This window comes from Oryzias latipes, chromosome 24, assembly GCF_002234675.1.
Source record: "Oryzias latipes chromosome 24, ASM223467v1".
In the NCBI taxonomy this organism is placed as follows: Eukaryota; Metazoa; Chordata; class Actinopteri; order Beloniformes; family Adrianichthyidae; genus Oryzias; species Oryzias latipes.
The window spans coordinates 13,194,736-13,211,055 of NC_019882.2; the positions used below are offsets into that span (position 1 = coordinate 13,194,736).

Genomic DNA, 16,320 nt, shown 5'->3' on the forward strand with positions numbered 1-16,320 from the left:
AGCAATGAAACTGTTATGAAACAGAGGGGTCTGCACTCGATTAAATTAAGCCAGAGGGGGGGTGCTGCTGCTAATGCAATACAATGATAACATTCCTGCAGTGTTTGGATTTCCCCCCATGATCCCTTAGCAGAGGAAAGGAAGAAAAAAAGGCTGAAGACATGAGAATGGAGGAATACACTGATCTTGGCCTGGTCTGTTCTTTTCCTCCATCTCTCCTTTCCTCCCTCTACAGCTCTTGTCTTCACCTCCTCCTTAGCCCTCTCTGATCTGGTGTCTACTTTCAGGACCCAAACAGAACAGAGTGTGGATTTTTTACATCGCAACTTCCGTTTATTGGAACAGTCAGATGCACAGCAGGCCATTCTTGGCTTTGCAAAGAAACTGGATAAGCTGAGGGTCAAAAATATGTCATAAACAGGAGCAGTGTCCAAAAGTGTCCACGTATTTGTTTAAGGAGTTAAGTGCCAAGTGCACATTTAGCTTCAAATGAGTAACAAGTAGTCCTGAGGTTAGGTTTTTTTTTTCTTGTCCTGAAAAGAAACAGTTTGCAGCACCTTCTGCTGTCTTCAGGTGGCAGTGCTAAGAAACATGCTGTGATCTACAGCAGACTTGCTGAAAGCACTGTGAGGTTCTTACAGTGCATCTCTAAATTCAATGGAAATAGTTATCCCAACTCTGTAAAAGAAGATTTACTATTTTTAAGGGTTGTGAGGCATTGCACCAAGAAGTGTTATTGTTTCTGCTGCAAATGGATTTCCATGGCAGAACAATATAACCCATAGATCACCTTCGTCTTGCCGTTAAGCCAAATGTATGCAGGTGCAGCTGGCTAAAGCAACGGCACTGGAAAATTCCGACAAGGTAGCAGCATTCACGGGCCGTCCGACGACAGTAAAAACAAACCTGGAATGCCAACGGTCACATGACTTCACATGGGTTTATGAAACACTCCTTGCAGGAGTGCAACTCATCGTGTCAGTATTTGGTGCTGTTACTACATGCTGGCAGGTGCGCCCACTTACAGCCATCAAACCATCCATCACTTTGTACCAAGCAGCATTTCCATCAACACCCGCCTGTACTGATTTCACGACTTGATTTTTGCACACTTTTATGTTGTTGTTTTTGACTGACGTTATGTAAGACTGAGGACATAACCTGTCCCTTCAGCATTCCCCAGGTTTGACATCATCACCTGAAACCCAGTGACGTGACCCTTTGAACTCCCGTTCAGGCACGTGTTCATATAAGAGAAAACTGAAGAAACAAAAACATTGAAATCCATCCAAAATAGGTTCTCTGGTACTCTTAATAAAACGTATGGGTTGTGTGGCAGTGAAAATATCTAAAGTTCTGTTTGTGAAGCAAGTAGAGTCATGCTCATGAGGCAGACCCATTATACGCACTGCAGATGGAATGTGGAAGAAAGTAATTCACCATCAAATCCAACAACATTATTGACTTCTACAAACTAGGCATACTGATCCAAGAAGATCCGTTATAGACCGAATCTGATTGTCCGGCATGAAGCAGAGTTCTGTCCAGCAAATAGCAGAGCCAATGGGCGGCTGACGAGACAAAGAAGACAGGAACAACAGAAACCTGTTTGCTGTGGATGCCTGCAGGCAGGGAAACCAGGAGGAGATAGAATGTGCACAAGCTCACTAGTTGGCAGCAGATGGAGTGCTTTTCCATCAACCATACTTGGTTCTTAAGATATTTTCATTTTCAAGGACGAGCTGAATTAAGGTCAGCAAAGTTGCCATTGTGGTCAAAATCTATACTGATGTCCTGCATACAAAATCCTGAACGATTAGGCGTTTGAACACCTGCTTGGTCTGTAAACAGGAAAAACCAAAAGCTTTATGAGTATGGCCTTGACATACGGACAACATATGTAACACAGATACATTGGTTTGGTCTAGGGATTCAATGAGATTCATTTTCATTTCCTTGACAGTAGTTATCTTGGTTGTATGTTGTTACCATACAACCTGGCTTTAGTTCCTAGCCTTGTAAAATGTCACTGGTCAAAGAATCTTTCCGTTTGGGTAGAGGACAGGCTGGCAGCACTCAGCAATCAGCAGCATCTTAAAATATTTATATAACAACTGATGTGAGAGGAGTGAGTGATGGAGCAAGATAAATGGGGTGATATTTACATTTTTCTTCTTATTTTTTGTTTTGTTTTGCTTACTTGAGATAAACAAAGCTGAACTCACAAATGAACCTCTTGGAGTTAGCTAGGCTGGGTTGCTAGCAGTAGATGTAAACAATAGCTCAATGCATTGAAATGACTGAAAACTATCTGTATGTAGAACTTTATTTCATTTTTTTAAACTATTTAGATTGTGCTCTTTTTTGTTTTTGGGCATTTTCTTTAGAGTGAAGAATATTAACGCAAAAGAAAAAGTCAGGCACCATAAAAAGGATCCAATATTTTGACCAAAATGAAAAGGCAAAAACTAGGTGGAGCAGTACTGAGTAGATCTAGTTGTTGGTTAGTAGATTAGTTAGTAGTAGAGAAATACTTAAGACTTATTCTAAATATTATAAAATGTTAGAAGAAGTTGAAACATACACTTAAGGGTGATTTCAGCATTTGGAAACCCCATTGCACACCAAGTGCACAGTTGTGAATCGTTTTCGGTTTGGATCAAGAACAACAGTTACCTCTCCAAAGGCGCCTCGTCCGATCACCTTAAGTATCTCAAAGTCTTCTTTGTGAAGGCGCATTTGCTTCACTTTGGAGGTGAATGGTTTGGCTGCAGAGAGAAAGAAAATGTTAGTTTTTAGGCAAGTTCATAAAATAAAAACACTAAGCTTTGAAAACATTCAAAGACCCAACACTAGATCGATGGCAAAAACATTAGCAGAAGAAGCACAAGAAAAGTTAGTTAGCATAGCCTTTAAATACAGATATATTTTTCTAAATGCAGTAACTATTGAAAAACAATCCAACAGCCACATCCTAAAATTTAAACATCCCAGATATCAATTACACCAGACATCAATATTGTTTTGGTGTAAAACAAGGTACGAGGAGCAAATTGTTTTTTCAAATCAATAGGAACCTGAATGTAGTGATTGTATTTAGTTGAATTAGTTGGACCAAGTTTTGCTTTCCAAGTACAGTCTTACTATTTATTAGCTTAATCATCGATACCTCTTGGATGGACTAGAAGACGACAAAAAAAATTACAATAATTAGAAAAGCATCTGTCTGTGAGCCCAATATGACTTCTAGTAGTGTTTAGTCCATGGTAAGCCATTAAAACACAGTAAAACATTATCAACAAACAATTGTTATGCAATTTCCTCACTGAGGGGCTAGAAAAGGACTTCTTGTTCTTATAATCTTATAAACTGACGCTCAACTTTTAATTAGAAGCGCGAGTTTGGTTCCTCAATCTGCATGCCCATGTATCCAAGTGTCCTTGAGCAGGACATCGAACCCCACATTGCTTCCGGTGGCCTGTCTAGTGCTGGTGCGTGGAAAGTCTTCCACCTTTTAGTGTGAATGTGTGTCAATGAATGAATAACCCTTGTGCTATCTTAGATGACCCCACCCTTACATTGACGTGTTCTCCTTACCATGACAAAAGGTGGATAAAGGTGGAAAGATTTAATGTAATCATGGACACCAATGAAGATCACAAATCATTGAAGAAAAAAGGTTCAGAGCACTGTCTAGTGGGTCTAGATGACCCAACTCCCAGCGTTAAAGTGCCTAGGATAGCACAAGGATAACTAAAGCAATTTGGGTCTTGAAGAAGGTATAAAACCCCTACATAAGTATTAGTCATCTACCATTTAGCGTAGTTACGCCTGCTGCTCCTTGATGGGAAAAGAACTTGGGAGGGATCTGCAAGAGTTGCCAACATTTTCTCTCAAAGCCAGACAGATTCAATCTCAGCTGACAAAGTCAGCATTTCCCTTATTTGTAGTTGAGCTATTCAGCCACTTCCTGGTTTACATGATCCCAGCATGCCTTCAACAACCTGGATTGGCTGTAAGTTCAACAAGGTCATCTTACTGGTTAAGTTGATATCACATTTTTCTTAAACCACAAAAAAAGTGAATTAAATTTTTGTCCCATTATAATCCAGTTATAGCACACATCTAATTTCATGTCTAATGTTGGCATCTAAAAACAGTAGTTCTTTCAGTGAGCAAGAACAAAATCTCCCTGTTCTACACAAACCTCCTTTTTAGCTCTCGCAAAATGAACGACCGTCAAAAAGCAAGAGTTCAAGTCCAAGTCTGGCCTGTCTGCAATCCTTACACCCGTCTGTCTGCAACAATTACACAGAACTATCAGTGTTTGAGAGGAGGACATTCTCCCACTGTGAAGCAGGGAAATGCCTGCTGAAATATAACAAACAGGTCACTTATAGCTAAAACATCTCTCCCACTCAGTTTTCCCCTCATAGACAGTGGGCTTGGTCTGTGACGACCACGGGGCAAAAGGATCCTTTGGGCCAACGGCGTGTGCCGTGTTTTGGCACAGCTTCCCAAAGCTACGACACAGACAAACAACTAAGCAGAGTCATAGTGGGTGAGGCTGAGAAACACCTGACAGGAACGAAAGAAATGCTCTGTCATGTTCAGTTTCCAAAGGACATACTTTCACAGCGACTAGACCAGACACACAAGCTCTGTGTTATATCTGGGACTTTTGAGGCTGGACAGCATCTCAGGTCTGTAGGAATGATTGCCATGACACAAACACAAAATAATTCCTTCCAGCATTCTTGTGTTTTTTATTCCCCCTCAACTATGGAACCTGACCGCAAAAAATACAACATACTCAAAAAAATAAATAAATACATAGCACACTGATCTGGAAGGATTTATTAAACAAAATACCACTCCCAAATAAAAGGTTAAACACAAAGTTGGCCACATAAATGAAAACAACGCAATGCCAATGACCCTTTTATAAAGTTATGAGTGACAATACATTTCCTAAAGTCCTCCAATGAAAATCATGGTTTTTGAGTTTTTGACATGTAGGTGTGGCATTTTTCTTATGAAAGAAAACAAATGTAATGAGAAATCATTTCTGAGTCTTTTTCCTTTTCAATCTCTGTCAATCAAACTGTCTCAAAGACGCTCAGTTTGAGTTAATGAGCCTTTGTTATGTCACAACAGCCAAGGAGCGCATGGGCATTGCGCAAGCTCCTTGATCTTGTCCGTCAGGCTCAGGTGCGGGAGAAAAGATGGCCCATTGTTGCAGGGCCGGCAGGTATTTCAGGTGCATCCAAGGCTGGATTTTGTTGTTGGCCGCACATATTTCAAATTAAACTTAAAGTTAAAGTCTCAAATGTGCTTCCTCTCTGACAGAGTTTATTTAGAATGCCGTCCAGAAAAGGTCAGTGCTGACTGAAAGCCTTCTCTTTAGAAGTAATAGTCTTCTGCCCAGCCTCCTCCAAACTGATCCGACAAGGCAGGATTAGTAGCTAGCTGCTTAAAAAAAAGTATATGGCTGGAGTCCGAAATAACCTACAATTCCCTTATTGTTTAATTCATAATTATGCCAGTGGGAGCTAACAGAGTGGTAGGTCATAGAGGGGGGGGCAGTCAAGCAAGTTGAGCGGGAGAAAACAGTGATTAGTGGCTGCACGCTGACTCAGAAGCCCCACTAAACCAACCACATAAGAAACGGCTTTCATCTGGGAGCCAGGAGCCCACGGGCCCAATCCACAACAAAGTATAAGCACAAACACAGTTACATGCACACAGCAAGGTCAAGCTCTGTACACCTGACACTTAAATAACGACTATGTCGTGTGCGAGGTTTGCTAGACAAACCCTAGCCAAGCCCTTCAAAAAAAAAAAAAAAACCTCTTGTTTGGTCAACACTTCAACAAGTAATTTTTGCTTTTGTAAAAACTGTAATCAATAAACTGTTTCTTCTAGTAAGCAGATGAATCTGTGTTCTTAATGAACATATAAAATCCTTGAAGTTAAACACGACAAATGTTTGCAATTACTACCAACCCATGTTTACTTTGGGATCAGCATACCTGCACTTCGTCCCAACGACATGCCTTATCCTGTTTTACAACAGAGAAGAAGAAAAAATGTCGTCAAGTATGGTCATACCTCTGTCTTTGCAAGAAAAAGATAAAGGTTGACCTAAACATAGCAACTGTTGCTATGATAAGGTGTGGTAGCATCATTGGGAAAGCGGACTACCCAAGACTCAGCATGAGTGTCGGCCTTTGTTCTTAAAGTTTTGCAATGTGCAGGTTGAGTAAGCCAATAACGGGGGGGGGGGGGGGGGAATGTCATGTCAGTCTGATTAAATGCATGCTTTGTGGAGATGACAGCGATGAGTACATACTGTCCACACACACAGGAAGCCAAAGATACAGCTGCATGTGTGCCCTGTTGAAGTGGAAAAACATAAGGTTGCAGTGAAACTGGAATAACGCGCGAGACGCCACCTAATCCACATAGCCGGACTGGTTCAACCCAGAATACCAAGTGCTTATCTGGCCGATCTGAGTCAGTGCTACAAGTTAGGGCAATTTTTTGTGAAATTTAGTAACCGCGGGCAAGTGCATTCATTTACACACACAAACAGGCCTCAGAGAAGCTTGGGTGTGGTCCTGGGAAATATGCGAAAGCACAGAGTGCATTACAGCAACAAGGCATCAATCTTTATATTTATAACTTTGTTGTGCATGTAATAACAGATCCGGGGATTGAAGGGATGAAAACCAAAAAGAAGGAGGGGATTAAAAAACACAAAGAGACCCAAGTGGGCAAAAAGACGAAAACACAATGACTGAAGGACTTTCGCACACATATTGTTTTGTCAAGTCTTTAGAGGGTTTCAGATCTCATTTATCAAGTACATGAAATAGCTCTTATAGAATAATTCACACATTGAATTTTTGTCTTAAAATGTTTTGATTAAAACATTAATTGAACATCTATGGTTGTTGAGGTTTAACAGGAAGGACAACTGATTCTACAACACAAAGTTAAGAATGGTTCATTGAGATGTGAACTTCCGTCAGTTCAAGATTACACAATGGAGAAAAGATGTATTGGGAGAGGAGAAAAAATGAAAATGAAACTACATAAGGCTGGAAATGTATCGTGCCATCAATAGATGGATGGCATGCCAAGACCGTCAGCCGAGGAGCCAAAAAAACAGTACGAGTCCAAATGCTACAGCGCTATACCGCACTCTAACAATACCCCAATTCCTGAGCAAGATGGAGGGACATCTGGAAGCCATAATGAATGAGGTAATGACACAAAAATGCTGTTTGAAAGAAAGTCAGAGACAGAGAAAGGGATATAGATAGGCTTTCCAGAGTCTGACAAGAAAAGAGAGAATGAGGAGAGGAGGAGATCCATTGATGGCTTTACCTCTATTTGACCGCAGAAGAGCTGCTGGAGGCTGCAGATGGAAAGCAGAAAGAAATCTGGTCTACTGTTATAAAAGACAACAAATCAGTAGTCTTTTTATTATATTGAGTTCAGCCTGTTTAATTTGGCATTTAATTTTTATTTTTTTTTAGATGTTGCAAACAAGATTGGGAGTTACAAGTATTGTAAATATTCTAACGTGGCTACATGTAGCATGTTACAACCAAGTTTTGGAACTGTGAACACAGTAAAGTCTCACTGACTGACAGACTTATCTCTGATTCTTGTTTCCATAAAGGCGCCTTATAGTTTAGTGCACATTATAAATGACATGGGTTCAAAAGGAGACCATTCATTGATGGCACGCCTTACAATCGGGAGCACTCTGTAGTGCGGAAAATATGGTATTTATTTTTGTTTCAGATGGTTAAAAAGTGTTACACACCCTTCTGCCTGATTATATCTCAATGGAAGCCTTTCATCATTTAGAAATAACTACTGGCTTATTGCTGAAGCCCTTCTCTGTCAAACAAAGGAAAAACCAATTATGAGAGGGCTGAATAAATAGAACACCAAGGCCATCAAAGGAAGAATTGAAGCTCTGTAACTCTGATAGCCCTATCCTAAAAAGGGAAAGTTCCCAAGATTTTTCAAAAAGTCTGGACCTTTTAGTGATTAAATGGCAAGTAGGTTTTAAAAAAAGTCCAGATAATTACCAGACATTGTGGACTAAAACAGAAGTAGACCTTTTTTTGTTTTGTTTGTTAACGGCAGTTCTTCTGAAAAATTGCAGACCTTCAGCCAAATACGATGATTTTGAAGGCATTTTCCTTTTTCTTTGTACACATGCAAAGCTGCTGAGTGGCCAAATGGGATGACAAGAGACAGTAACAGATCCCCGACACATGTATTACTCATGAGAGCTGCATATTGGATATCACTGATAATCAATGAGGGACACTGGACATCTATGAAAGGCAAGCAGAGTCAACTGCACAGTAAATCAACATCCCTCGGACTGTTCATGCTAGGCAGCTCAGTAGGAACATCAGAAGGATAGCTCTAACCATTTTCCATCACACTTTTGCAAACCTAAAATAATGATGCCTTTCCGTTCACTTCTGACTCATTTCCCATCATGCTGTGCATTCTCCCTAGTCCCCAACTTTAATTTTCCCTCTGCATGCTTCAGTCAATTCTTTCTGCCCTGACACACTTATAATAAAAGAGCCTTTCTTTAACCAAACAATAAGTGTCCCACAGCAGTAAAAAAAAAAAAGCACAAACAGGATGTTGCTAAAATAATAAAAACCCACAAACACTTGAAAAAAAAAGGAGGAGGCAGAAAATAGTCAAACAACAATGAGGGTGAAACATCATAAAGCTCTGTGCTGTGCATGTGCCAGCCAACCAGCAACATGAGCAAAGCTGCCTTAGTCAGACTCTGCATCAGCAGTTTTTTCAGCCTCTACAGGAACTTTCAAAGTTCTTCAAAGAACGCTGCACATCGACCTGCTCTGCCCACATGGCAAACAAGTTGATTTACACTGTTCAGTGTCAACAGAGCCTGCATATACCACCTGCAGATAAAGAGCGCCCATGAAAGGACACTGCCAGTTACCACGGCCTGGCTGGGTTTGTTCATCTTTGCCACATTGTTGAAGCTTGTAACCTCAGCTGCTGAATTATTGTTGCAGATTTAGCCGCTACAGACTGATAAAGGTGTTAAGAAGCAAGAGTGAGATAAGGCCGGGGCAGTTCAGAAAGGAATTATTACAAATTTCTGGTAAGAAATAAATCACACAAACCAGTACATTGAAGAAACCTACTAACTCCCTTTAAATGATCATCTGGAAGTAAACCTGTATTAAAACTTGTAAATAAAAAACAACATTATAGGTTGGTACATCAGAGCCATCAGAAGTGTTTTAAAGGTTGAATCTGTTTGTCTATCAATGTCTGTGCCCAGTAATAAATAACAATACAGTACTTTAGTACTGTAAAGTACTGTACAAAAACAATAGCAACCAACACAAGAACTGGAAAGAAAATAAACTTAAATATAAAGCAGAATTTTAAAATATGGAATAATATTTAATGTTATAGAATAGACATTGCCTGTCTCTTCTTAACACCAGTTTCCAAAAAATGCCAGGTTTGAAGAGATGCTGTGACAAATAGACACCAGTCTCCATTAATAGTGTCTGATCTCTTTTAAACAGTGAGTTGTACAAAAAGTTTTTGAATAACAGCAGTAATGTACTTTTTTGTATCTTTTCTAATCTCGTGTCATAAAGTATAAGAATTTGCGTGCATTTAGAGATTATTCCATTTAATTATTTTTTAGCAGGATGAGTGCTTATGTGCTAAATTCGGACTGGTCAGTGTTGGAGGTTTCATTGACATGACAGTTCAGACGACTTCTACCGTACCCGTTTTTCATGATTACGGTCATACCATGTACTGCTAAAATATTTCCGTGTAAAGCTGTACTGATCATTCAGTGTTGTTAGCATATTGTGGCTGTACATATGGTAAACTTTGCCGCATTTTACTGCCAAATGAACCCCGTTGAGCAGCCACCAATTCTGTCTGCAAGGCATCCAAAAACTGCCGGTTTCTTTCAAACTCCAGGCCATCAAAATAATTTTTGGAAAAAACAATGGCTACTACATGAAGATATACAGTAAACATTTAGCTTTAGTTGTTTTGATTTATCTTAGGCCGACATGAGTTAATCATTGTGGCTGTATGGGCAAAACAGGACAAAAATGGTGGGGTTTGTCTGCTCAGTCAAAACAGATTATTACCTTTTATGCAACTAAAAACCAATGCCAATAATCACGTGCATCTGCAGAGCGTTACAAATAAAATCATGACATTTAGCTGTGGTGAATTGTTAACTTCCAGCAGCACATCATAACATTCTCCAATCAGTTAAACAAAAGGAGGTCCCTGCCAGTGCATCTGCAAAATCAACATGTCACAACACTCTGACAGATACTGGAGTATAAGTTTCCCATTGCCTTTTCTGGGCTCATCCTCTGTCTCGTTCAGCCACCCTTGTCCCACCCCCACCCCCTCTGAAGCTTGTGGAAAACGAGTGGGGGTGTTTCTGTGCTGTGAATGAACTGGAGCATCCGAGCACCGACATTGCACCATTTAAGGATTTGATTCCCATTGCGAGTAGCCATACTATAAATGGATCCAGACAAACGGATTACGGTAACCACTTGTTGCTCGTTTAAGAGGTTTTCAGCAGAAATCGGGTGGGGTGGGGGGGCAACAATGAGAATATTTGAACAGATGCAGCAAAAGCCAGACATAAAAAGGTCTTTCTTTTTGGCAAAATGGAACAAGGTTGGAGGCTAATAGTGCTGCAACATAAAAAGTGAGGTAAATAAGGATGCAGGGTGATGATTTGAGGAGGAGAAAAGAGCAGCAAGGAGTTAATCATGTGAAGAGACTACATAAAGGATTAGGGAGGAGTGGGAAAAGGGACATTTCAGAAAACCTATACTCTCCATACACACATGCTAAGCTAAACTATTCACACACTGGCACGCACATATGCCGCTCACCAATTGGACCACAGAGGAAAACAACCAGAGTGACATTTACTCCACATATGGCTTAGGTCTTTTCTATTCAACATAAAGATGCGCTCACTGGCAGACTCCCTGTGGTAAAATGCATCGTGGCAGATGTAATCCAAGATCTCATTTGTTTGTTAGAAACTTGTCCAGCTAGGTGTTCTCAGACCAAAGCAGACAGGAAGGGCCTGAAGGGGAGATGTGTAAAACAGAAAACAAACTAGCTAAAACTAAAGGTTTAGAGTGGAAGTGCAGGTTATTTGACATATCTGCGTCCTTAAACAAATGGTGAAGTCAAGATATGAAAAATAAACAGCACTGCTAGGGCAAAATGCTAATGCTACCTCCACCTAGCTCCATGCTCTAATTAACAAATTTAAAAAAAAAAAAAATCAGAGAACAGTGGCATGAATGGGATGTGAGGAAAAATGAAGTATTACTAAAGCATTCCCGGTTAGCTTTTAATTACTAATACGCCATTATCCCAAAATAAAAATGTAAAAAAAACTGTTTTCTAGAACATAGCTTCTGCAGAGTGGCAGGAGTTTATTAGAAATTTACCTTTGAGTTGGGGGCGGGTTCAGAACAAGGGAGCCTATAACTGAGAGCCTCTCACAACCCTAACCTAACATTACCAGCGCAACAAGAATGGCAAGCAATATTGGAGCTATTCAGTCAAATATCAAACCAACCAAAAACATCATTTCCATTTCAATGCAGATATAAATTATACTCCAAATGACCCTTGTCGACAAAGGAGGCAAACATCAAACATAAAAGGGCTCATCTGATTGATCAACAACGTAAACGGGTCCTTCCGATTGGTTAAATGCATAAAGGGATTTATTTCATTTATTCAATATTTCAAGCTGCCATGAGTTTGTTTTAGCACATTTAACCCTTGTGCTATCTTAGATGACCCCCCCCCCCTTACTTTGACGTGTTCTCCCTACCATGACAAAGGTGGATAAAGGTGGAAAGATTTCATGTAATCCATGGACACCAGTGAAGATCACAAATCATTGAAGAAAAAAGGTTCAGCGCACTGTCTAGTGGGTCTAGATCAGTGTTTTTCAACCAATGTGCCGCGGCACACTAGTGTGCCGTGGGAGATGGTCAAGTGTGCCGTGGAAAATTGCCCTCATTCACTGATCTAAAAACATTTTCCCATCTCCAGGATATCAGCTCTTTATTCATCCAAACAGGTCCTGATAAAACACTGAGTAGTTAGGAATATGAAAGATCATAAAATACTTTTTTCTTTGTGTTTATTTGATTCTATTAAAGACATTTTTATAAGAATGACGGTGACGCGATTTAGCTGCAGCCATAACTGTTTTCTGAAAAGTCCCGCAGCTTTTACTGTCTCCACGACTCCACCAATCATTCTTGAAGGCTTAATCACATGTCATCAGTCTGACCAATCAGAAGCGTTTAAAGTTTTCACTTCCTTGTTCCAATTTAGCTCATAACTCACTCAGTTCCAACAAAAACACCAGCTAAAGCTCGTCTTTAGCGGTGTAACTTTCCACAGAATCCGGTATCAGACCGTGGAACAAGTGAAAAAAAACATGAAGCTCAGAGACGCGAGTCTTTCTGCCGTTTTCTCGCAGTTTTCACACTACATCTCCCATGATGCATTGGCTTAAAGGGACAGCGTCTTGAAAACACAACGAACATACAGTTTGTATGTAACTTAACTTTTATTACATCTTTTAGAAAAAACATCTGCAACTTCCTGCTTTTTCTGCCACAATTATCACAAAAATGCACGTCAGATTGCCGGGGGGGGGGGGGGGGGGGGTGCAGATCAAAACAGACTATGAGTTTCTCCTTTTTTTTTTTTTTTTTTTTTTTGGGATGCTGGTGTGCCGCGGGATTTTTGTCAAGGTTAAAGTGTGCCGTGGCTCAAAAAAGGTTGAAAAACACTGGTCCAGATGACCCAACTCCCAGCGTTAAAGTGCCTAGGATAGCACAAGGGTCAAGGTAACCATTTATTGCGATTTTAGCCGTCTTTTGCGGTATGCATATTGCACAACTTGATGTCGCGATAACGATAACTTTGCGGTATATTGTGCAGGCCTACTCAGAAGTGTAATTTTAAGCCTAATTTTCTTTAAATATGTCCTCCATCTTCATAAAAATGCCCAAAGAATATGTTAAAAGCATCCAAAAACAGAATTTTCATTGTAGTGGGTTAAAAAGAAATTGCAAACATTTATTTTAATTTTTATAATAACAACTATTGTTGTATTAGGAGTAAAATAATGGGAATGACTTTTTAAGCCTATTTGGGGTTAAATAAGTAAATCCATTTGTGAAAACTTAAATTACACAGGATGCAGTGCTGCTATCATGAAACCCTTTTAAGAATTGCAATTCTTGCCCTCCTCAGATAGTCCATACTTGTCACAGATTTGGCTGCAGTGGCCAAGTAAGCATACTCGGAGGTGGCACGAAGCTGCCATAAATTTGTTTTACTGGGTCATTAAATAACCCAAACTCACCCTGTGCGTCTATTTATTAAGACTAGGTTGGCTTCAGAGCAAAAACACGCTCAGGAACTAAAGCACAAGTGAGGCAAAAAAAAGAAATCCTTGACAGGTTCTAAGATTAAAAAAAAAAAAATCCTTGTCACAGAAATAAAACAGCAACATTTGATAGAATTACAACCATGGTTAGACTCTGGGGAGAAAAATTAAGTTTCAACTATGCTGTCCAAATAAATGTAGAGGAGCGAATGCTCTTTTTGCAAAAAATTCTCTGTCTCATCATTGGCCATGAAAAACAAGACACTTCAGGCCACAACTTTTTGCCATCACAGCAACGATGAGCTTGGCTTCTAATTATAACCTCCAAAGAAAGGTGCCAGTGCTGGGACTTGTAACAAAAAGCATCCAGAAAATTTGCATCAGTAAAAAGCAGGACATGTATGGACATGTTAGCTGCTCAGAGCAGTGGAAGGCGCACCATTACAAAGAAGAAAAATATGTTTACATTTTCAGGCAAAATCAGAGACAAAAGGTTAAGTATTGAAGCTCAGAAAGAGGTAGAGATTTGATCTAGAATCTTTTTAGGATGTTCTGAGATCCTTCATGTTTATACCCAAAACAGAACACAAAATACAGGTGTTAGGATCATTCCATAAAAGAAAAAGAAACCTATCCAATTCAAGAAACTGAGTTCTTCATATTATTCCAAGATGTTTATTTGTTGGAGGACACAGAAGACATGCAATAGGAGTTAAACACTAGAGAACAGTTGGAAAACGAACGCCCGTGCTGAGAAGTATACAAGTCAGTGAGGAAGATCAGAGGAATGAGTCCTTACTTTGACGGGAATGCGAGATAGATGTTCTTAAATGTTGAAAAACCTTTGACAACACTGTACCCGCTGCCACAGCAGCCAACTAAAAACAGCCAAAGTGAAGAGACACCACGTACCAACAGCTCATAACACAAGCACACCAACTGCTCAGAATTTATTCCTTGAATTAATCTAGGAACATAAAAGTATTAGAATTAGTAAAGTATTTAAAATGATGAAGAAATCGGTCTGTCTAATGGAGGAACTGTCGGCGCTAGAAGCAACACAAATCATTGAAAGGTGGGAGGATTTATTGTTGCTTAGAGCAGAAGGTTTGAACAACACGTTCCTAAGAATTAAAGAGAAAAAGTATTTTATTTAAAACCCTGCAGGTAGAAACTTCTCTGGCTGGATAGACAACACGTCCAACACTGAGTGGAACTTAAACAGAAACCAGTAAGACAATGTTAACACTTGCACATGACATCTTTTGAAAGAAGGAGGCTGTTGTTTTTACACCAAAAAAAATAATAATGAAATACAATAAAATAGATCACTTTTTTTATGCATTTTTCAATTGAGATAGTTGTTTTTCTCCAATTTAAGCCCCCCCCCGTGAATAACGAAAATCTGCGAATAATTGACACTGTTTTAAAACTCCCAGAGCCAGAGCCTTTGCAGAGTGGGAACCTTTTTCTGACGTTTGGGTTCATTTCCAGAAGCTGGAGATGATGCAGGGCGTTTGGATGACATCTTAAACGCGTAAACAATACTTTGCAGTAATATACAGAGCAAATCGTTTTTCAAAATTCGCGGAATGAGCGCGGTTCTGCGCCTCACGCTTGTGACGTCACCTCATCTGCGGCCACCCGCGAATGGGTGGGGCGCGAATATTAAACCGCGAATGAGCGGGGGATTACTGTTTATTCCAAGGATGTTTAAGTCAACCTTTAACTTTTCATATGTGGAATCACCTCTCATGTTTTTGTATTTTGGATTCAGACCTTCTAGACTCTACATAGGGAACGTAATAATCTGCTAAGTGGTATACAACTTACTATTTATATTGGTCACTTTGGTGGTTGGAAAAACATAGCAGGCTCCAAACCAGAGTTCAGCTTTACTAATTCAGTTCAAACCAGGTTAGAAATTAACCCTTTAACAACAGAACTTTAGGTCCGGAGTGAGTTAACTTGTTTGAGTTAATCCTTCAACCGTTGACGCTATTAACAGAATTCCAACAAATTCTGAAGCTTAGAAAGGCAGTTTTGTGCAGTTATGCTACACATGTACATTCTTGTGTATCGGCGCAAAGCTGCTTTTCTTGGCGCCAGGATTTGCTGAAATTTTGTTCTTTGTGTAGAAAGAAGAGTTTTTAATTTTGCCGTCACTCGCAACAGTCAGTGTGAAAGGGTTAAAGGAGGCATCAAAAGTTGTAACAAAGTGATATCCCATTAGAATTTAAGTTTATTTTATTTTACAAGAGAAACATAAAAAAATTGAATGACTAACACAAAAGACAAGGATAAATAAAGACAAAGGGAAATGAGAAATGAAGTATCTGCTGAACTCATTAGTATCTTGTTAGATGCCTGAAGGGGGAAAAATTGAATTTGGGGGTGCACACGTTTACTCATTACTAGCATGTCAAATTGTTGTGTCTGTTTTGTGACCTTCAGCGGGAGGAGGAAGTAGCACTGGCGAACATCTCTATATATAGAAGTGAACAACAGGGAGGACTGTGGAAAACAGGGAAGATGACAATCAGAGAGGCCACAGGATTTCCACCAGAGACCTCTCAGGAGAAACACTCAGGATAGGGACACAACTGAGGTTAGAGCTTTGTGGGTTCGTCGAAACCACGTGTGGCTTTAATTTTAGCGTATAAAAGAGTTTTTATTGCACAAACTGTGGTACAGCTTTGCATACGTATCGTCAGGCCCTGATTGACTCAGATTTTTTCCACAAGTGAGAAAAAGTTTGAAACAGATACTGTTAGTTTACTGACAGTTTCCAACAGCGCCAAGAA

At 39.8% G+C, this 16,320-nt stretch overlaps 1 protein-coding gene across 4 annotated transcripts in view; it reads right to left on the reverse strand.

The window, feature by feature from the left end:
* cdc42bpa (CDC42 binding protein kinase alpha) overlaps window positions 1-16,320 on the reverse strand; it is a 64,158-nt gene that overhangs the window by 29,996 nt on the left and 17,842 nt on the right. For all 4 annotated transcript variants that reach the window (XM_023953171.1, XM_023953169.1, XM_023953170.1 and 1 more), the window contains exon 2: window positions 2,677-2,768. In XM_023953171.1, coding sequence (XP_023808939.1) covers window positions 2,677-2,768 — 92 coding nt within the window. The remainder of the gene's footprint in view (window positions 1-2,676; window positions 2,769-16,320) is intronic.